The sequence below is a fragment of the Artemia franciscana genome, chromosome 6, assembly GCF_032884065.1.
Source record: "Artemia franciscana chromosome 6, ASM3288406v1, whole genome shotgun sequence".
NCBI classification, from domain to species: Eukaryota; Metazoa; Arthropoda; class Branchiopoda; order Anostraca; family Artemiidae; genus Artemia; species Artemia franciscana.
This window is the reverse complement of record NC_088868.1, coordinates 20,296,705-20,316,215: the sequence shown is the minus strand read 5'-3', so window position 1 is coordinate 20,316,215 and position 19,511 is coordinate 20,296,705. Positions and strand designations below refer to the sequence as shown.

The window sequence follows — 19,511 nt, the reverse complement described above, 5'->3', positions numbered from 1 at the left end:
TGCGACTGGAGTGATGGATCTGAATGAAAATTGAACCAAAGAGGCCTAAGACCATGACACATATCAAGTTTTGAGATAAAGATCCTAGCTCAAAATTAACAAGGGGGAGTGGGTTTTAATTCCTGAAAAATTTAAGTTTTCTGTTTAGTTTAGTATAACTTGCAAATGGAGTAACGGATCCGAATGAAAACTAGACCAAAGATGCCTATGATCAGGGCTCACTTCAAGTTCTGGTATCGTAAACCCTATCTCAAATAGGGCGAGGGGGAGAGGGTTTCAAGTCTTAAGAAAGTTGAGTTTTCCTTTAATTTAGTAGGGCTTATAACTTATGAATGGAGTGACAAATCTGAAGTCAGATTTGTCTGAATACCTGAATTTGCTGGAAAAAATTTGACAAAATATCACTGCATTGGATCCAGCTAGAATTCCCTTGATTTGTTTATTGCAGACAACATTTAGATGGGCAAACATAAAAGCTTCAGTAGTTTTACCAATAATATGGTCCTGAAGATGATGAAATGGTAGAAATCTGGTTCAGTTGACGAGATGACAAACCTTAAACACTAATGTCAGAAATATAAGCAAAAATAGACTACAGTATGCAACATTTAGCACAAAACCAGGGATTTTAGCTCACTGTCGACCAGTGAACTGTGAGATAATTTCAATTTTCTTTGTTATATAACTTTAAAACAAAAATTAAACCAAGTGTTAATCATACTATAATTTTTTCTTCAAAAACAAACACCTTATTTCATATCCAAAAACAGGGCATGGAACTATATCTGAGTTTACTCTAAATCTAAAGGGTGATGTTTTCTTGTACATTACCAAAGCACACACACACAAAAGCTATATCTGAGTTTGCTCTAAATCTAAAGGTGATGTTTTCTTGTACATTGTACAGACAACAATTTTGTCTGTGTGTGCACACAGACAAAATTTTCGTGTCAAAGGTAAAGTATTTGAAAAAGAAGTACATTAAAAGTATCTTAAGTAATGAGTATTTCGTAATCTTACTTAAGTATCAAGTAATAAGTACACCCTAGAGTTTTTACTTAAGTACAAGTACAAGTAATAGAAAATTTTATTAAGTAGTACTTCAAGTATTAAATAAAAAAAAATAATTTTTTTAGCTGAAAGTAAGGAGCGACATTAAAACTTAAAACGAACAGAAATTACTCCGTATATGAAATGGGTTGTCCCCTCCGCAATCCCTCGCTCTTTACGCTAAAGCTTTTAATTGTTTTAAAAAGTAGAATTGTGGCAAAGAGTCAAACTTTAGCGTAAAGAGCGAGGGATTGCGGAGGGGACAACCCATTTCATATACGGAGTAATTTCTGTTCGTTTTAAGTTTTCCCTCGCTCCGCAATCCCTCGCTCTTTACGCTAAAGCTTTTAATTGTTTTAAAAAGTATAATTGTGGCAATGAGTCAAACTTTAGCGTAAAGAGCGAGGGTAAGGAGCCCCTCATACTCGTAATAATATCTGTTCGTTTTAAGTTTCAATGCTACTCCTTCCTTTCATTTGAAAAAAGTTTTCATGTTTATTTTTCATTGTTTTCTTATAGTAATACTAGAAAATCCTGCGCCCTGTTCATTGAATTTTTCTTCCCCCATGACAGATTCCTCCAAGGAAATATCCTCCAACATAGCCCCCTCTCCTCAGCCCCACCCCCAAACAAAATAAAATCCCCCTGAAAACGTCTGTACACTTCCCAATAACCATTACTATACTGGTCAAAGTTTGTAACTTGCAGCCCCTCCCCCAGGGATTGTGGGGGAGTAAGTCATCCCCAAAGAAATAGTTATTATGGTTTTCGACTATGCTGAACAAAATGGCTATCTCAAAATTTTGATTCGTTAACTTTGGGAAAAAATGAGCGTGGGAGGGGGCCTAGATGCCCTCCAATTTTTTTGGTCACTTAAAAAGGGCACTAGAACTTTTCATTTCCGTTAGAATGAGCCCTCTTGCGATATTCTAGGACCACTTGGTCGATACGATGTCCCCTGGGAAAAAAAATAAATAAAAATAAACACGCACCCATGATTTGTGTTCTGGCAAAAAATACAAAATTCCACATTTTTGTAGATAGGAGCTTGAAACTTCTACAGTAGTTCTCTGATACGCTGAATCTGATGGTGTCATTTTCGAGGTGTGTTTTCCCCTATTTTCTTAAATAAGGCAGATTTTCTCGGGCTCGTAACTTTTGATGGGTAAGACTAAACTTGATGAAACTTATATATTTAAAATCAGCATTAAAATGCGATTCTTTTGATATAGCTATTGATATCAATTTTTTAGAGTTTTGGCTACTATTGAGCCGGGTCGCTCCTTACTACAGTTCGTTACCACGAACTGTTTGAAAAGTACTTCAAGTAAGTGACAGCACTGGTCAAGCGGACACATCAGAAATGCATTAGGAACGGTTGATGGTATGTATTAAGCTGAAACTTTCAGCGTTTGTTGAAGGTGATGTTAAAAAAAACCATAGGTGTTATGCACATACTGCTACTAATGCTGCTACAACTATTGCTGCTGCACAAGCTAAGGGTATTAAGGTGAAGCTTTTAAGGAATATTTAGGCAAATGTTGAACTAAATCAAAACAAACCATGAGCATGCGAACTTTCAAAAAGATGACAAAGTTTATTAGAAGAACAACTAATATTGTTAATTTGTATCTTTAAGGGTAAGTTGTGGGGTTTTTGAACTAGCAAAAAGGCACTACATGTATACTTTCAATAACAAGAGCCAAGAGCTCATATGGCACTTGTGACGGGGCAAGAAGAGCTAAAAGCCAAGAACTCTTAACAAAATTCTAAGAATCAATAGATTGATTTAAAAGGAAAATCAGAGGCTTAATACCGGTCAGAATTTAAAAAAGAGCTCTGAGCCACGATGTCCTTCTAAATATAAAAATTCATTAATATCCGATCACCCACTCGTAAGTTATAAATACCTAATTTTTTCTAATTCTTCCTCTCCCTTTAGCCCTCCAGATGGTCGAATCTGGGAAAACGACTTTATCAAGTCAATTTGTCCAGCTCCCTGACACACCTACCAATTTTCATCGTCCTAGCACGTCTAGAAGCACCAAACTCGCCAAATCACTGAACCCCTCCCCCAAACTCCCCCAAAGAGAGCAAACCAAGCACGGTTACGTTAGTCACGTATCAAGGAGATTTGCTTATTCTATCCACCAAGCTTCATCCCGATTCCTCCACTCCAAGTGTTTTCCAAGATTTCCCCCTCCAACTCCACCCAATGTCAAAAGATCTGGTCGGGATTTGAAATAAGAGCTCTGAGACATGAATTCCTTCTAAATATCAAATTTCACTAAGATCCAATCACCTATTCGTAAGATAAAAATACCCCAATTTTCACGTTTTCCAAGTATTCCGGTTTCCCCCCTCCAACTCCCCCAAATGTCACAGGATCTGGTCGGAATTTAACATTAGAGCTTTAAAGCAAAAGATCCTTCTAAATATCAAATTTCATTAAGATCTGGTCACACTTTCGTAAGTTACAAATACCACAATTTTCAAAACTACCCCCCCCCCCCAACTCCACCAAAGAGAGCAGACCCGGTCCGGTTATGTCAGTCACGTATCTTAGACAGGTTTTTATCCTTCCCATCCAGTTTCATCCTGATCTCTCCGCTTTACGTATTTTCTAAGATTTCTGGTCCCCCCAACTGCCCCCCCCCCCTATGACACTGGATCCGGTTGAGATTTAAAATAAGAGATCTGAGTTACGAGATCCTTCTAAATATGAAGTTTCATGAAGATGAAACTTCCCCCAATAGAGAGGATCCGTTCCAATTATGTAAAATTATGTTCAATTATATTCAATTATGTTCAATTATGTAAATCACGTATCTAAGACTTCTGCTTATTTTTCCCACCATGTTTCATCCCAATCCCTTCAATCTAAGTGTTTTCCATAATTTTAGGTTCCCCACCCCCAAACTCCACCAATGTCACCAGATCCGGTCGGGATTTAAAATAAGAGCTTTGAGACACGATATCCTTCTAAATATCAAATTTCATTGAGATCCGATCACCCGTTTGTAAGTTAAAAGTACCTCATTTTTTCTAATTTTTCAGAATTACCCCCCTCCAACTACCCCAAAGAGAGCGGGTCCGTTCCAGTTATGTCAATCATGTATCTAGGATTTGTGCTTATTTTTCCCATCAAGTTTCATCCCGACCACTCCACTCTAAGTGTTTTCCAAGATTTTAGGTTTCCCCCTCCCAACCTCCCCCCCAATGTCACCAGATCTAGTCGGTATTTAAAATAAGAGCCCTTAGACACGATATCTATCTAAATATCAAATTTCATCGAGATTCGATCACCCTTTCGTAAGTTAAAAATACCTCATTTTTTTCTAATTTTTCAGAATTAACCCCCCACCCCATCTACCCCAAAGAGAGCGGATCCGTTCTGGTTATGTTAATCATGTATCTAGGGCTTAAGTTTATTTTTCCCACCAAGTTTCATCCCGATCCCTCCACTCTAAGTATTTTCCAAGATTTTATGTTTCCCCCTCCCAAATCCCCCCAATGTCATCAGATCCGGTTGGTATTTAAAATAACAGCTCTGAGACACGATATCCTTCCAAACATCAAATTTCATTAAAATCTGATCAACCATTCGTAAGTTAAAAATACTTCTATTTTTCTATTTTCCGAATTAACAGGCCCCCCACTCCCCCCAGATGGTCAAATCGGGAAAACGACTATTTCTAATTTAATCTGGTCTGGTCTCTGATACGCCTGCCAAATTTCATCGTCTTAGCTTACCTGGAAGTGCCTAAAGTAGCAAAATCGGGACCGACAGACCGACAGAATTTGCGATTGCTATACGTCACTTGGTTAATACCGAGTGCCATAAAAACACCAGAGTTACTGTAACTAATGACGCTATGGTATTAAGATGAAACACTTAGGGAACGTTTAGGAATATCAATTAAACACAAAAACTGTATTCATGCAGGTTTTCAAAAGGACTTATAAACAATATCATAAGCAGTGCCACACTATAAAATTTCGAAATATCGTTGAAACTTTTAAATGAGCTAATTCAAAACAAAAGCAAACGTTCTGGTACCCTTTTCAAGAGTAACAAGAAATTGGAGGGTAAGCAGCCCTTCTTTAAAGCCCTATCTTTTCCAGACGCATCCAGTCAAAATTTTGAGAGAGCCATTTTATTCAACATAGTAGAATGGTCCAGAAACTATGTCGTTAGGGATATTAGACGTGTCAACACAATTATGCAATTCTCCTATTATGCTCTAAAACTAAATGTTGCTTTAAAATTAATGAAAAGGCATTTTTTTTATGGTTGCCAATAAGACAACTCAGCAATGTATCGAGCAAAACTGGGGGTATCAAGTCGAAACTTTTGGGGATGTTTCTATTATTACTTCTGCTCTTACAATTTAAATAAATAAAAGATTGTAAGTGTCTCGAGGTTGACAAAGAGCATAGATAAAATCCTTTGGGAATGATGTTAAGTTGTTTTTTTTAGGCTAACTTTAGAAACTATAAAATTAAATTAAAAAATACTGTTTCTGTCAGGAATCAAAATTGTTGAAAAAATTTCTCTGACATACAAATAGCAACGTCGGTCTGTCGGTCCCGGTTTTGCTACTTTAGGTACTTCCAGGTAATCTAGGACAATGAAATTTGGCAGGCGTATCAGGGACCGGGCCAGATTAAATTAGAAATAGTCATTTTCCCGATTTGACCATCTGGGGGGGAGGGAGTGGGGGGCCCGTTAATTCGGAAAAATAGAAAAAATGAAGTATTTTTAACTTACGAACGGTTAATCAGATCTTAATGAAATTTTATGTTTGGAAGGATATTGTGTCTTAGAGCTGTTATTTTAAATCCCGACCGGATCTGGTGACATTGGGCGAAGTTGGGAGGGGAAAACCTAAAATCTTGGAAAACACTTAGAGTGGAGGGATGAGGATGAAACTTGGTGGGAAAAATAAGCACAAGTGCTAAATACATGATTGACATAACCGGAACGGATCCGCTCTCTTTGGGGTAGTTGGGGGGCGGGGTCAATTATGAAAAATTAGAAAAAAATGAGGTATTTTTAACTTACGAACGGGTGATCGGATCTCAATGAAATTTGATATTTAGAAGGATATCGTCTCTTAAAGCTATTATTTTAAATTTCGACCGGATCTGGTGACATTGGGGGGAAGTTTAGGGGGGACCTAAAATCATGGAGAACGCTTAGATTGGAGTGATCGGGATGAAACTTGGTGGGAAAAATAAGCAGAAGTCTTAGATACGTGATTTACGTAATTGGAACGGATCTGCTCTATTGGGGGGGGGGAGTAATTCCGAAAAATTAGAAAAAGTGACGTATTTTTAACTTACGAAGGAGTGATTGGATCTTCATGAAACTTCATATTTAGAAGGACCTCCTAACTCAGATATCTTATTTTAAATCTCAGCCAGATCCAGCGTCATTTGGGGGAGGGGCAGTTGGGGGGGGCGGAAATTTTAGAAAATACTTAAAGCGGAGAGATCAGGATGAAACTGGATGGGAAGAATAAAAACCTGTCTAAGATACGTGGCTGCCATAACCGGACCGGATCTGATCTCTTTGGTGGAGTTTTGGGGGGTGGTAATTTGGAAAAATAAGGTATTTGTAACTTACGAAAAGGTGACCAGATCTTAATGAAATTTGATATTTAGAAGGATATTGTGCTTTAAAACTCTAATTTTAAAGTCCGACCAGATCCTGTGACATTGGGGCGAGTTGGAGGAGGAAACCGGAGGGGGAAAATGGAAAACGTGAAAACTGGGATATTTTTATCTTACGAATAGGAGATCGATCTTAATGAAATTTGATATTTAGAAGGAACTCATGTCTCAGAGCTCTTATTTCAAATCCCGACCAGATCTTTTGACATTGGGGGGAGTTGGAGGGGGAAACACTTGGAAAACACTTGGAGTGGAGGAATCGGGATGAAGCTTGCTGGATAGAATAAGCAAATGTCCTTGATACGTGATTGACGTAACCGTACTGGATTCGCTCTCTTTGGGGGATTTGGGGGAAGGGGTTCAGTGATTTGGCGAGTTTGGTGCTTCTGGACGTGCTAGGACGATGAAAATTGGTAGGCGTGTCAGGGAGCTGCACAAATTGACTTGATAAAGTCGTTTTCCCAGATTCGACCATCTGGAGGGCTAAAGGGAGAGGAAAAATTAGAAAAAAATGATGTATTTATAGCTTACGAGTGGGTTATTGGATCTTAATAAATTTTGATATTTAGAAGCACATCGTGACTCAGAGCTCTTATTTTAAATCCTGACCGGCATTAAGCCTCTGATTTTCCTTTTAAATCAATCTATAGGTTCTTAGAATTTTTTTTAGAGCTCATACCATATGAGCTCTTAGCTCTTCTTGCCTCGTCACAAGTGCCGTATGAGCTCTTAGCTCTTGTTTACTTATGAAAGTAAGAAAAGTGAAAATGTTTAAAATGTATTTTGTTTTCAATGGGTATTGACTCCAGAGAAACAGTTTGTGTAGTTATTATTAGTGCCTCGTAAGCAGCATTTTGATTAATATTGTAACAAAGAAGTTTCGTAGACATTCGCTTTTACATGGCTGTAACTTCAATGCCCTGGTGAATTAAATTGAAATAATGAAAGTGAATTGCACTTTTACCGCTGCCAAATTTTCTTCATTACAATTTGGAAAAAGGGATTCTATTATATGTCATTAACATATTTACATACAAGTAACCTAGACAATGTTTATCTTTCGCGTCATGTTTAAGTCGTAAAGTCTCCAACTTGTTTTAATTGTGTAAAAACAATGTGGTTTTTGTTACCATCTTAACACTGACGTAGATTACTAGCTACTAGACACAGGGTGTACTATTATGAATTTTTAATATAATTAAATAAAAAAACAAGTTTTTTTTTACTGAAAGTAAGGAGCGATATTAAAACTTAAAACGAACAGAAATTACTCTGTATATGAAAGGGGCTGTTCCCTCCTCAACACCTCGCTCTTTACGATAAAGTTTGACTCTTTCTCTCAACTCTACTTTTTAAAACAGTAAAAATACTTTAGTGTAAAGAGCGGGGCGTTGAGGAGGGAACAGGCCCTTTCACATGCGGAGTAATTTCTACTCGTTTTGAGTTTTAATATCGCTCCTTACTTTCAGTTAAAAAAACTTGTTTTTTTTTAATTTAATTTCTGAAGGTTTTTGAACTAATGTATGTTTTGATTTTGGCTCTCCGCACATGAATAATTAAACGAAATTTGCATATTAATTTATTTTTATGGCTGAAGTGCTATCTCATAGTTTTAATCGGACGATTTCGAGAAAAAAGGAGCGAGGGAGTAGGCTTAGTTACCCTTCAATTTTTGGGCTATTTAAAAGGCAACTAAAATTTTCAATTTTTTACGAACGTTTTTATTAGTAAAAATATACGTAACTTACGAATTAACTTACGTAACGAACTTCTATATTCGTATGTTTTTATCACGTATATGAGGGGTTCTCCCCTCGTGAATACCTCGCTCTTTACAATAAAGCTTAAATTTTGTTCCAATTCCTTAAGAATGACCCCTGGATTACAAAGGCCGTAGAATAAATAGTTGAAATTAATAAAATCACTTCAGCGTAAAGAGTGAGGTATTTGGAGGAGGTGAAACCCTCATATGCGTAAGAGCTGTTTGTTTTAAGTTTTAATGCTGTTCCTTACTTTCAGTTGAAAAAAAATTTTCATATTTAGTTTTTCATTGTTCTCTAAAGAAATGCTAAAAAATCCTTCTCCCCTTCATGGAAATTTTCTTTCCCCATGACAAATTCCTCCATGGAAAGCTCCCGCCACATAACCCCCTCCCCTCAACCCCTCCCCCAGGAAAAAAATCCTTCTGAAAGCGTCTGTGCACTTCCCAATAACCATTACTATATGTAAACACTGGTCAAGGTTTGTAACTTGCAGCCGCTCCCACGGGGACTGTGGGGGAGTAAGTCGTCCCCAAAGACATAGTTATTAGGTTTTTCGACTATGGTGAATAAAATGGCTATCTCAGAATTTAGATCCGGTGAGTTTGAGAATAAATGAGCGTGGGAGGGGGACCAGGTGCCCTCCAATTTTTTGGGTCACTTAAAAAGGGCACTAGAACTTTCAATTTCTGTTAGAATGAGCCCTCTCACGACATTCTAGGACCACTGGGTCGATACCATCACCCCTGGGAAACAAACAAACAAACACGCATCCCTGATCTGTCTTGTGGCAAAAAAAAAGCAAAATTCCACATTTTTGTAGATAGGAGTTTGAAACTTCTACTGTAGGGTTACCTGATACGCTGTATTTGATGGTATGATTTTCGTTAAGATTCTGTGACTTTAAAGAGGTGTTTCCCCCTATTTTATAAAATAAGGCAATTTTCTTAGGCTTGTAACTTTTGATGGGTAAGTCTAAACGTAATGAAACTTATATATTTAAAATCAGCATTAAAATGCAATCCTTTTGATGTAACTATTATTATAAATATTCTGTTTTTTAGAGTTTTGGTTACTATTGAGCCGAGTCGCTCCTTAATACAGTTCGTTACCACGAGCTCTTTGATAGCAAGTTGTTTTTCAAAAGTCAGAAGCGAGACTTAAGCTCAAACGAAAAAAGAAATTCCTACACTAAAAGGAACTGTCTTAATCTTTCACATTTTATGCTACAGATTGACTAGTGCTTTCCTGAAAGCATGTTAGATTAAGAGAAATACATCTAGTTGATAATTGGGACTTAAGCTCAGAAGTGGGGGGTCATAATTGGGAATAAGATAATTGGGACTTGGAGACTTAAGCTCAAAACGAAAAAAGAAACTCCTATACTAAAGGGGACTTTCTTAATCTTTTACACCTTATACTACAGTTTGACTAGTATTCTCCTGAAAGCATGTTAGCTGAAGAGAAATACATCTAATTGATAATTATAAGTGTTTGCACGGTCGGATTTAGAGCTTTGACACTTCTAGGCTCAAGCGTTTTTGCCACTCCGTTTTTCAGGATTTTTTGGGAAAATTCCCAAAAAGTTGGGATAGTGGATGCACTGAACAGAACGTAATGATGAGCCAAAAGTAATGAAAGAGAGAGGTGATACTGAACTCTTAGTTACCATTCTTGGGAGACATCTAGCAGTTTATAAGTAGCCAAGGAATTCCTGTATTGGTTTAAAATTACTTTTCTGTGAATAGGCAGCGCCTCGGCGGAGTGCGCCTGGTACTTTAGCGATAACTCACATCAATCAAGTTTTTGTTTAGGAAAAATCACTTCAGTCACATTTTATTGCATCCCTGGCATTGTGCATTCCCAAGCCTGGGCCTAGTAGACCTATTGGTAAATCTTGGCCTGAACGTTTGATATACTGATTGCCCTTCAGTCCTTTAAACTGAGAATTTTACCGTTTAAAATAAATAAGCCCATTACATTTATGAGGCAAATTTCAAGAAATTCAAACTTTTTGTCTCATTGCCCCTGTATTAGTGGCATTCATATATCATGATTGCAACGGTTACTACAGCCTAGCAAAGAGCAAACCGCGGTCCATTGTAACCTAACTAAAATTCTGAACACGACAGTTAAAAAAAAAAAACTGTCTAGTGTAAAAAATTGTCATTTTGAGCTGAATTACGAATGGTAACTATGATTTTGATTAATCTTGTTAGTAAAATGCTATTATGAAAACAAATTTATTAGCATTTAGAAAATAAGCCTGAAATCCTTAAAACATGTGACGGATGGAAATAAAAAGTCCACATTTAGAATCTCAAAGGTCTAATACACTACCTTGAACAACAAGTAAAACCACTTTTTGCAGAGGAAGCACTGATGTGTCTACTTTTTCTTTCTTTTTTTTTTTCTTCGCCACTAGCAGGGCACTGCCACACCAAACAGAGTTGTTTAAGGGCTCATTCGAAAGCTAATTCTTGTATCTAATAAATCTAATTGATAGCATTATCAAAAAGTATCATATGGCATCCAAAATGGAACTTTCGGTGTCATTCCTGGAGTAGAAAGGGTTGGAAGTGCAAAAGGGTAGCCTACCATCTTTTTCCCCTGGTTATATGCCATGAGCCTGAGATATTTAAACCATCTCCAGTTCCCATCCAAGCCCCCTTAAATTGTTTAATAAGCCCTCTACTGACTTTCAGAACTTGCAGGCTATTCCATCATTCTGGAAACGAATTTAAACGTTATTGAAAACAAAATACATTTAAGTATCTTCATATTCTTTTTACTTAGTAAATAAAAATTATTAGAACCTTAAAGAATAAGAATCAGTGCATGTATATTAAGCAGGCAATCCACGGTCTTTTTCTTCATCAGAGTGTAAATTATGCTCTGGTATCTGGTAAATTATGCTGACAAGATATGGGTGTTGTCAGCCCTACTCATCTGAATTTTAGCTTGTTTTGGTATCATTTATTTATTGATGGTGATTTGTGGTATTTTACGCTTGGAAGATTATTTGACTTTATCTCTGCTCATTTTTAGTCTAATGGAGCTCTTACTTTTCTTCGACAAACTTACTTTGTGTGACTTTGGCTTTCTAAAATCTGTATATATATAATACAGAATGATACTTCATGTGCAACTGAATTTTCTTTCAAACAGTTCGTGGTAACGTACTGTATGTAAGGAGCGACCCAGCTCAAAGTTATGAGCCTTAGAAAATTTTCTTTATTTTCGAAAAAAGGGAGAAACACTCCTTAAAAGTCATAGAATCTTAATGAAAATCACACCATCAGATTCAGCGGTTGGAAAAATTCTACCTTGTCTAGAAAAAGCTGCCACTAGGACAGAAAAAAATTGATGCGTCATGACAATTTTGGAATTCACTGATTAATAAACGGAACAATTTCGCATATAAAAAGTTTATATCAACTTGCGCACTTTTCATTTCGATTAAATTTGTCTTTCGATTAAAATACTAGAGTCATCAAAATAGAATTCAGATTATATATATAAAACAATCGAAATTTAGCATTTGAGATCGACTTTTCTTGGAATATTTCTAAAAAACTAAAGAAGATTACGAATTTTGTTCTGTGGTTCTCAGATAGATAACTTAATGTTCCAGAAATAAAACAGGAGTACCAAATACAAGGGTTTCGAAAAAGTTTACTTTCTCGTCTAGGATAGTTTTATTTTAACACCTTATACAGTATACAATATATGACACCAATATAACAATTATATTAATTATAAATAATATAACAGTTATTTTTATTTGATTTCTGAAAGTTTTTTAGTTAATCCATGTTTTGATTTCGGCTCTCCAAGGATGAATAATTAAAGCAAAATTTGCATATTTATTTATTTGGCTAAATGGCTTTCCCATAGTTTTGATCGAATGATTTTGAGAAAAAAGGAGGGGAGAGGAGGCCCAGCTGCCCTCCAATTTTTTCGGTACTTAAAAAGACAACTAGAACTTTTATTTTTTTAAGAACGTTTTCATTAGTAAAGGATATACCTAACTTACGAATTAGCTTACGTAACAAACTTCTATATTCGTATGTTTTTATTACGTATATGAGAGGGTTCGCTCACTCGTCAATATCTCGCTATTTACACTAAAGCTTAGATTTTTTCCCCTGAATCACAAAGGCCGTAGAATAAATAGTTTAAACTAATAAAAATACTTTAGCGTAAAGACTGAAGTATTAGGAGGAGGTGAACCCCTTATATGCGTAATATTTTCTATTTGTTTTAAGTTTTAATGCTACTCCTTACTTTCAGTTTTGAAAAACTTTTTCATATTTATTTTTTCATTGTTTTTTTAAATAATGCTAGAAAATGCTGCGCCCCCTTCATGGAATTCTTCCCCCATGACAAATTACTCCATGGAAAGTTTCCCTTACATAACCCCTTCTTCCCAACCCCTCCTCCCAACCAAAAAACACCCTTGAAAACGCCTGTACATTTCCCAATAATCATTATGCAAACACTGGTCAGAGTTTGTAACTTGCAGCCCCTCCCACGGGGACTGTGGGGGAGTGAGTCGTCCCCAAAGACATAGTTATTAGGTTTTTTTAATAAAATGGCTTTCTCAGAATTTTGATCCGGCTACTTTGGGGAAAAATGAGCGTGGGAGGGGGCCTAGGTGCCCTCCAATTTTTTGGTCACTTAAAAAGAGCATTAGAACTTTTTATTTCCGTTCGAATAAGCCCTCTCGCAAAATTCTAGGACCACTGGGTCAATACGATCGCCCCTGGGAAAAAGAACAAAAACAAATAAACAAACAAATAAACAAGCATCCGTGATTTGTCTTCTGGCAAAAAATACAAAATTCCACATTTTTGTAGATAGGAGCTTGAAACTTGTACAGTAGGGTTCTCTGATATGCTGTATCTGATGGTGCTATTTTCGTTAAGATTCTATGACTTTTAGGGGGTGTTTCCCCCTATTTTCTAAAATAGGGCAAATTTTCTCAGGCTCGTAACTTTTTCATGGGTAGGACTAGACTTGATAAAACTAATATATTTACAATCACCATTAAAATGCGATTCTTTTGATGTAACTATTGGTACAAAAATTGCTTTTTTTAGAGTTTTGGTTACTATTGAGCCGGGTCGCTCCTTACTACAGTTCGTTACCACGAACTGTTTGATTCGTTACCACGAACTGTTTGATGAGAGTTCGCTGTTTGAAATCCCTCAAAAATTAGATTTATAAAGAAATTCCAAAAATGAAACCGTATAAGAAACCATATGAAAAAATAAGGTTAAAAACTCAGGAAAGTTTCTTACAGAAAATCACCGTCCCTTCTACGAGCTCACAGTTTAATACTATTTTAATTCAGATAAATATCAAAAGTAAGCACAAGTTCACATATACACAAATTATAAATAAATTAAATTTCAGCTCAAGTAATAATGAAGAACGAGCTAATAAACGAGCCAACAAATGTGTGACAAACCAAATGCGTGTATTTAAATGACAGGTAAACAAACCGTAATGATTATTTAATGGATAAGTTTTGGATTTTATATATTTACATTGTTTAGTTTAGCAATCTCATGAACTAGATTTGCAATTTCAAATTAAGGCACATACACAGAAGAGCAGGGGGAAGATAAGCAAATGTAAAAGGCAGTTTCCCGTTGATCTCATTAGTTTCGTAGAAAATGCCTGTTTGTTGTGTTTAAAGGAATTATCACGAATCTTAGCCTGGTCTATGTTAATTCACGCAGCATTAATCCTGCACATAAAATGAAACTATAAAATATAAAGATTTTCAACTTACATAGGACAATAATTACAGACATAATTATAGTAAAAAGCTGGCATGTTCTTCCTCCACTTGGCTTTCTTCTTAAGAGGACAGCGAGCAAAGCCACAGCCAACTTTGTGAGTAGCAGCCCATACAAGCTGTGTATAATGACCAACTTCGAATAAATTATTTTTCGAGGATCCATATGTAAAGTTATGTTTTTCGAAATCCCAAGTTTGGATTGCAAAGTGCCTAAAATGTAAAACAAATTTGTCAGGACTGATTCTTGGCGTCCTATATTCGTTTTTATTCGAGTTTTTTGTTTTTATTATATATTTGTTTCTAATTTTGTTTATATCCTTTTTTATTACGCTTTTACGAGTTAGATAAACATTTCATGAGGGGTTTAAACCCCATAGCCCCCTGAATATGGCCTTGTTCCTAGGTAAAAACTTTCGCTTCCATATTGCTATATGAAAATATACGGTTCATTAATAATTTAATATATAGTACCCGGTATATTTGTGCCATGTTTTCGTTTCTAAAAAAAAGGATTTTCGCGTCACAATTTTTCTCTTTATTCCGCGTCACGAATTCTATATTTGTTTTTATTTCTATAAACAACATTCAGAAGTCATTTTATAAAAGGACTCAAAATGCATTTATTTAAACAATGAAAGTAGTTAAAACAAAATATAACTGAATATGATTTTTATGATGAACCGGTCGATCCTGTTCGTTTTATTCAAGACTGTAGTATCATGGGAGCTAGGATGGCTTCCTCCCTATAGGAGGCCAAAAATTATGCAGATTCTGAATCCACTTAATTGAATAATGTTCGCACTACTCATCCATCCAAAATAAGGCTATTAATGAAATTCGTTGCAATATTTTGTCCAAAATACAAATAGCAAACCAAAATTCTTAAGCAGAAAAACAAAAAAAAAATCACAAAGGTTTTCTTATATTAACCAATAAAATAAAGTCAATTAAAAATAAACAGGAACTAAAGTTTGGCTCTTTCTCTGAACTATCCTTTTTAAAACAGTAAAAAAATTTAGCGTAAAAAGCGGGATGTTGATGAGGAAGCAGCCCCTTTCATACACGAAGTAATTTTCGTTCGTTTTAAGTTTTAATGTCGCTCCTTACTTTCATTTAAAAAACTTGTTTTTTGTTGTTGAATTTCTAGAATTTTTAATTAATGTATTTTTTTTATCTTGGCTCTCCACGCATAAATAATTAAAACGAAATTTGCATATTATTTTTTTTTTTGGGCTAAATGGCTTTTTCATAGTTTTAATCGGAAGATTTGAAAAAAAAGGAGCGAGAGAGGAGGCCTAGTTGCCCTCCAATTTTTTGATTACTTAAAAAGGCAGCTATAACTTTTAATTTTTTACGACCGTTTTCATAAGTAAAAAATATACGTCACTTACGAATTAACTTAAGTAGCGAACTTCTAAATTCGTATGTTTTTACTGCGTATATGAGGGGGCTCACCCCTCGTCGATACCTCGCTCTTTACACTAAAGCTTAAATTTTGTCCCAATTCCTTAAGAATGACCCCTGAATCACAAAGGCCGTAGAATAAATAGGTGAAATTACTAAAAAATACGTTAGCGTAAAGAGCGAGGTATTACGAGGAGGTAAACCCCTCATATGCCTAATAATTTCTGTTCGTTTTAAGTTTTAATGCTGCTCCTCACTTTCAGTAAAAACTTTTCATATTTATTTTTTCATTGTTTTTATAAATAATGCTAGAAAATCCTGCGCCCCCTCCATTGAAAGTCTCTTCCTCAATAAAAACGTTCCTCCATTGAAGGATACTCCCACGTAACCCCCCTTCAACTCTCCCCCCAAACCAAAAAATTCCCCTGAAAACGTCTGTACACTTCCCAGTAACCATTACTATGTGTAAACACAGGTCAAAGTTTGTAACTTGCAGCCCCTCCCACGGCAAATCCAGGGGAGAAAGTCGTCCCTAAAGACATAGTTATTAGGTTATTTGACAATGACGAATAAAACGGCTATCTCAGAACTTCGATCCGGTGACTTTGGGGAAAAAATGAGCGTGGGAGGGCGCCTAGGTGCCCTCCAATTTTTTTGGTCGCTTAAAAAGGGCACTAGAACTTTTAATTTCCGTTAGAATGAGCCCTTTTGCGATATTCTAGGACCACTGAGTCGATATGATCACCCCTGGGAAAAAAAACAACAACAACAAAAAACAAATAAACACACATCCGTGATTTGTCTTCTGGTAAAAAAATACTAAATTCCACATTTTTGTAGATATGGGCTTGAAACTTCTACAGTAGGGTTCTCTGATACCCTGAATCTGATGGTGGGATTTTCGTTAAGATCGTATGACTTTTAAGGGGTGTTTCTAAATTATTCTAAAATGATTTTCTATTTTCTAAAATGAGGCAAATCTTCTCAAACCCGTAACTTTTGACGGGTAAGACTAATCTTGATGAAACTTATATATTTAAAATTAGCATTAGAATGCAATTCTTTTGATGTAACTGTTGGCATAAAAATTCAATTTTTAGAGTTTTGGTTACTATTGAGCCGCGTCGCTCCTTACTACAGTTCGTTACCACGAACTGTCTGACCACATGAGTGAAATTGGAGTTTGCAAGGTAATCACGAATTTCTAATCATTAAAAGTTCAAAAACTCATGATGACTCAAAAACGGGAGCTTATACAAAATAGATTTCTGATTTCGGTTTATAGCACAAATTACCGTAAGAAAAGTGAACTTACGGCTAAACATCCCAGAGGGTTCCAAAATTTTGAAGACCTGTGATATTTTTCACTGGTGTCCAAACCATTAATCCCTTTAAAAAGATGTATATATCCAAAAAAGGGCGTTGACATAAAATAATAAATATATATTTCAACACATACCAAAACCATAAACACTGTTATAAATAGCAGAATCTCCTAAATAAGCGTAATTTTAAGGATACAACCAAGCAATAACTGGACCTACGTTGCCTGATCAACGTGAAGTGTTGCGGCAACCTTTGTAATGATGATCGAAATTATCGTTAGAAGAAAAATCAATCACCTGACATCCATAGCTTAGGTAAGCTTATTACCTTCTATCATCATTATGTATGAAAGTCAGGTTGGAATAAATTGTTGTGAGAGCAACACTTTGGTTTTGTTTTTTTGCTATCGGTTAAACGCTGAAGTTGTCAGCCTATCGAAGCTTTTAAAACGTTATGTTCAAAGAAGAACGCGATCAGTAATCACATGATCAAAGGCTATTCCTCAGCGTTGAAAAAACAACAATAACAAAAGAATATCAAAAGAAAGGACTAAATTGACTTTGCAGCCAGTTGAACTTTATCCTTTTCAATCGTAGACATAGTGACGGATCAAGACTTGAAACAATATCTTATATAATCTAGTTGGTATTATAAAGCTATCCGTAACTTTTCAGGATCAAATTACCATAGATGACACTCTATTAATTATTACGAAACTGCCTCGTTGTTTTACGTTATCGTTTGTACCCGTTGCGTAAACACCTAATTCTAGGTTACAGTGAGTATGGGTAGGCTACACCAACTAGCAAAAGTTATAAACCAATCTTCACTAAAGATGATTGTAGCCTAACAGACAATTATTACTTACAAGTCATCTACATGTCTTACCACTGGAACCAACTCGGTCTTATGATCAACTACACTGGAAACAAATAATAGGTACACCAAATAGAAAAATTTGCAAATCCCTCACTGCCAAAGATGATTATGAGCTAACAGCTTACCTTTCCTTACAAGTCCCCTACATGTGTCACAATTGGTATCGGCTTATTTTTGGTTTCAGTGTGTACCCTACTACTGAAGTTGTCAACCCCTTGAAACTGTCAAACCTGTATATCTCATGAAGGAATTTTTGTATCAAAAAATGGACGACACATATTTTGATCAGCTCATCAAGAGCTATCGATTGCCGTCGAAAAAAAATCTATCTGTCTTAGTTCAAAAGTTGATTTTTTTGCCGTAGGCCAACTTTCTAACGTCACCACTTAAAAAGGAGCAAAGGATAAGCTCCAGTTTCTTTAGCAATGAGAGAACTTAAGTTTATTAGTCACATCTGATACCATTTCTCTACCTCAATCCCAAGTCCGAAAAAACAAATGATAAACCCAGCCAAAATCACGGCAGCGCTTTCGGACCCGTGGAAAAATGCCACTTTTTTGCTTCTGTAATTTTTTATTTAACACTCAAAGAAGATATATTGGCTGTGTGGCCGGGTAACTGCCGCATATATTTAACACTTATAGATTTTAGTCCATCTTCAATTTGAAAGTGGTACCTGCCGGCTTGCCTGCTAGAACGGAGCTTTCCACTCGAAAGCAGAAACATGGTTGGATGAAACGAAAGCTTGGCTGCAGAACTTCAGATACTCCTCTCTGACATAGGCTACATAACTCCACTTCACTTCGCACACCATAGGCTCTGGCTCGTGGAAAAGCAAAAACCATCCTTTCTGGCCCCAGGCAAGAGTTCTGCAGAGCTTTCCAAAATGTAATGCCATATTCATCAATCCGACCTGAGGTCCACACTTTCCGTTAAAACCGCACAGGTTAAACCCTTACCAGTTTCCAGGAATAAGCCGACATCGGCGGCACAGAAAAAAAAGTGACAAAATCAAAGTGTTGCTCTCGATACACAACTAGGAAGTAAAAGTATATTTTCAAAAAAAGAAGTAACTGATAAATTATGTTACATTGTAAAAAATTAGTTAACTCCTGAAAATAAACGTACATACGATCTTTAAATCACAAAATTAAAACTTTTCAGGAAGGACGAATTTTAAATTTCGCTTCTATTTTGAAAATTTGTCTAAAGCCAGTTCTTCCAATTTGAGCTCTTGTACTCTACACGTGTGGATACTTAATAAGCACAAACTTGATAGGCGTTCTTCAATCATAATGCTCCTCGGCAATGTTTTTACTCGCCTCAGGATGCTAAAGGATCTGTCCACAGTACATGTTGTTGGCAGGATGGTCATATAGTTAACAAGGGCTCTCATCGTTAAAGGAAAAAATATTGTTTCAGAGAGGAAACCTATGAGCTTAACTTCCTTACCACAGTCTTTACTCATCCACACATTGTACCAGATTCTTACTTTCATTTAATTGACATAGAACTTTGATAGATCTTTCATAGCATTAACAAGTGTATCCTTCTCTGTGTTTTTAAAACGTTGGGATGGATGAGAATTCCTTTGAACGGGGTTTCTT

At 36.1% G+C, this 19,511-nt stretch overlaps 1 protein-coding gene across 3 annotated transcripts in view; it reads right to left on the bottom strand.

Annotated features, from left to right (window-relative positions):
* Window positions 1-19,511, bottom strand: part of LOC136028166 (serotriflin-like) — a 173,264-nt gene that overhangs the window by 50,116 nt on the left and 103,637 nt on the right. For all 3 annotated transcript variants that reach the window (XM_065705847.1, XM_065705850.1, XM_065705848.1), the window contains one exon: window positions 14,287-14,505. In XM_065705847.1, the coding sequence (XP_065561919.1) occupies window positions 14,287-14,505 (219 nt within the window). The remainder of the gene's footprint in view (window positions 1-14,286; window positions 14,506-19,511) is intronic.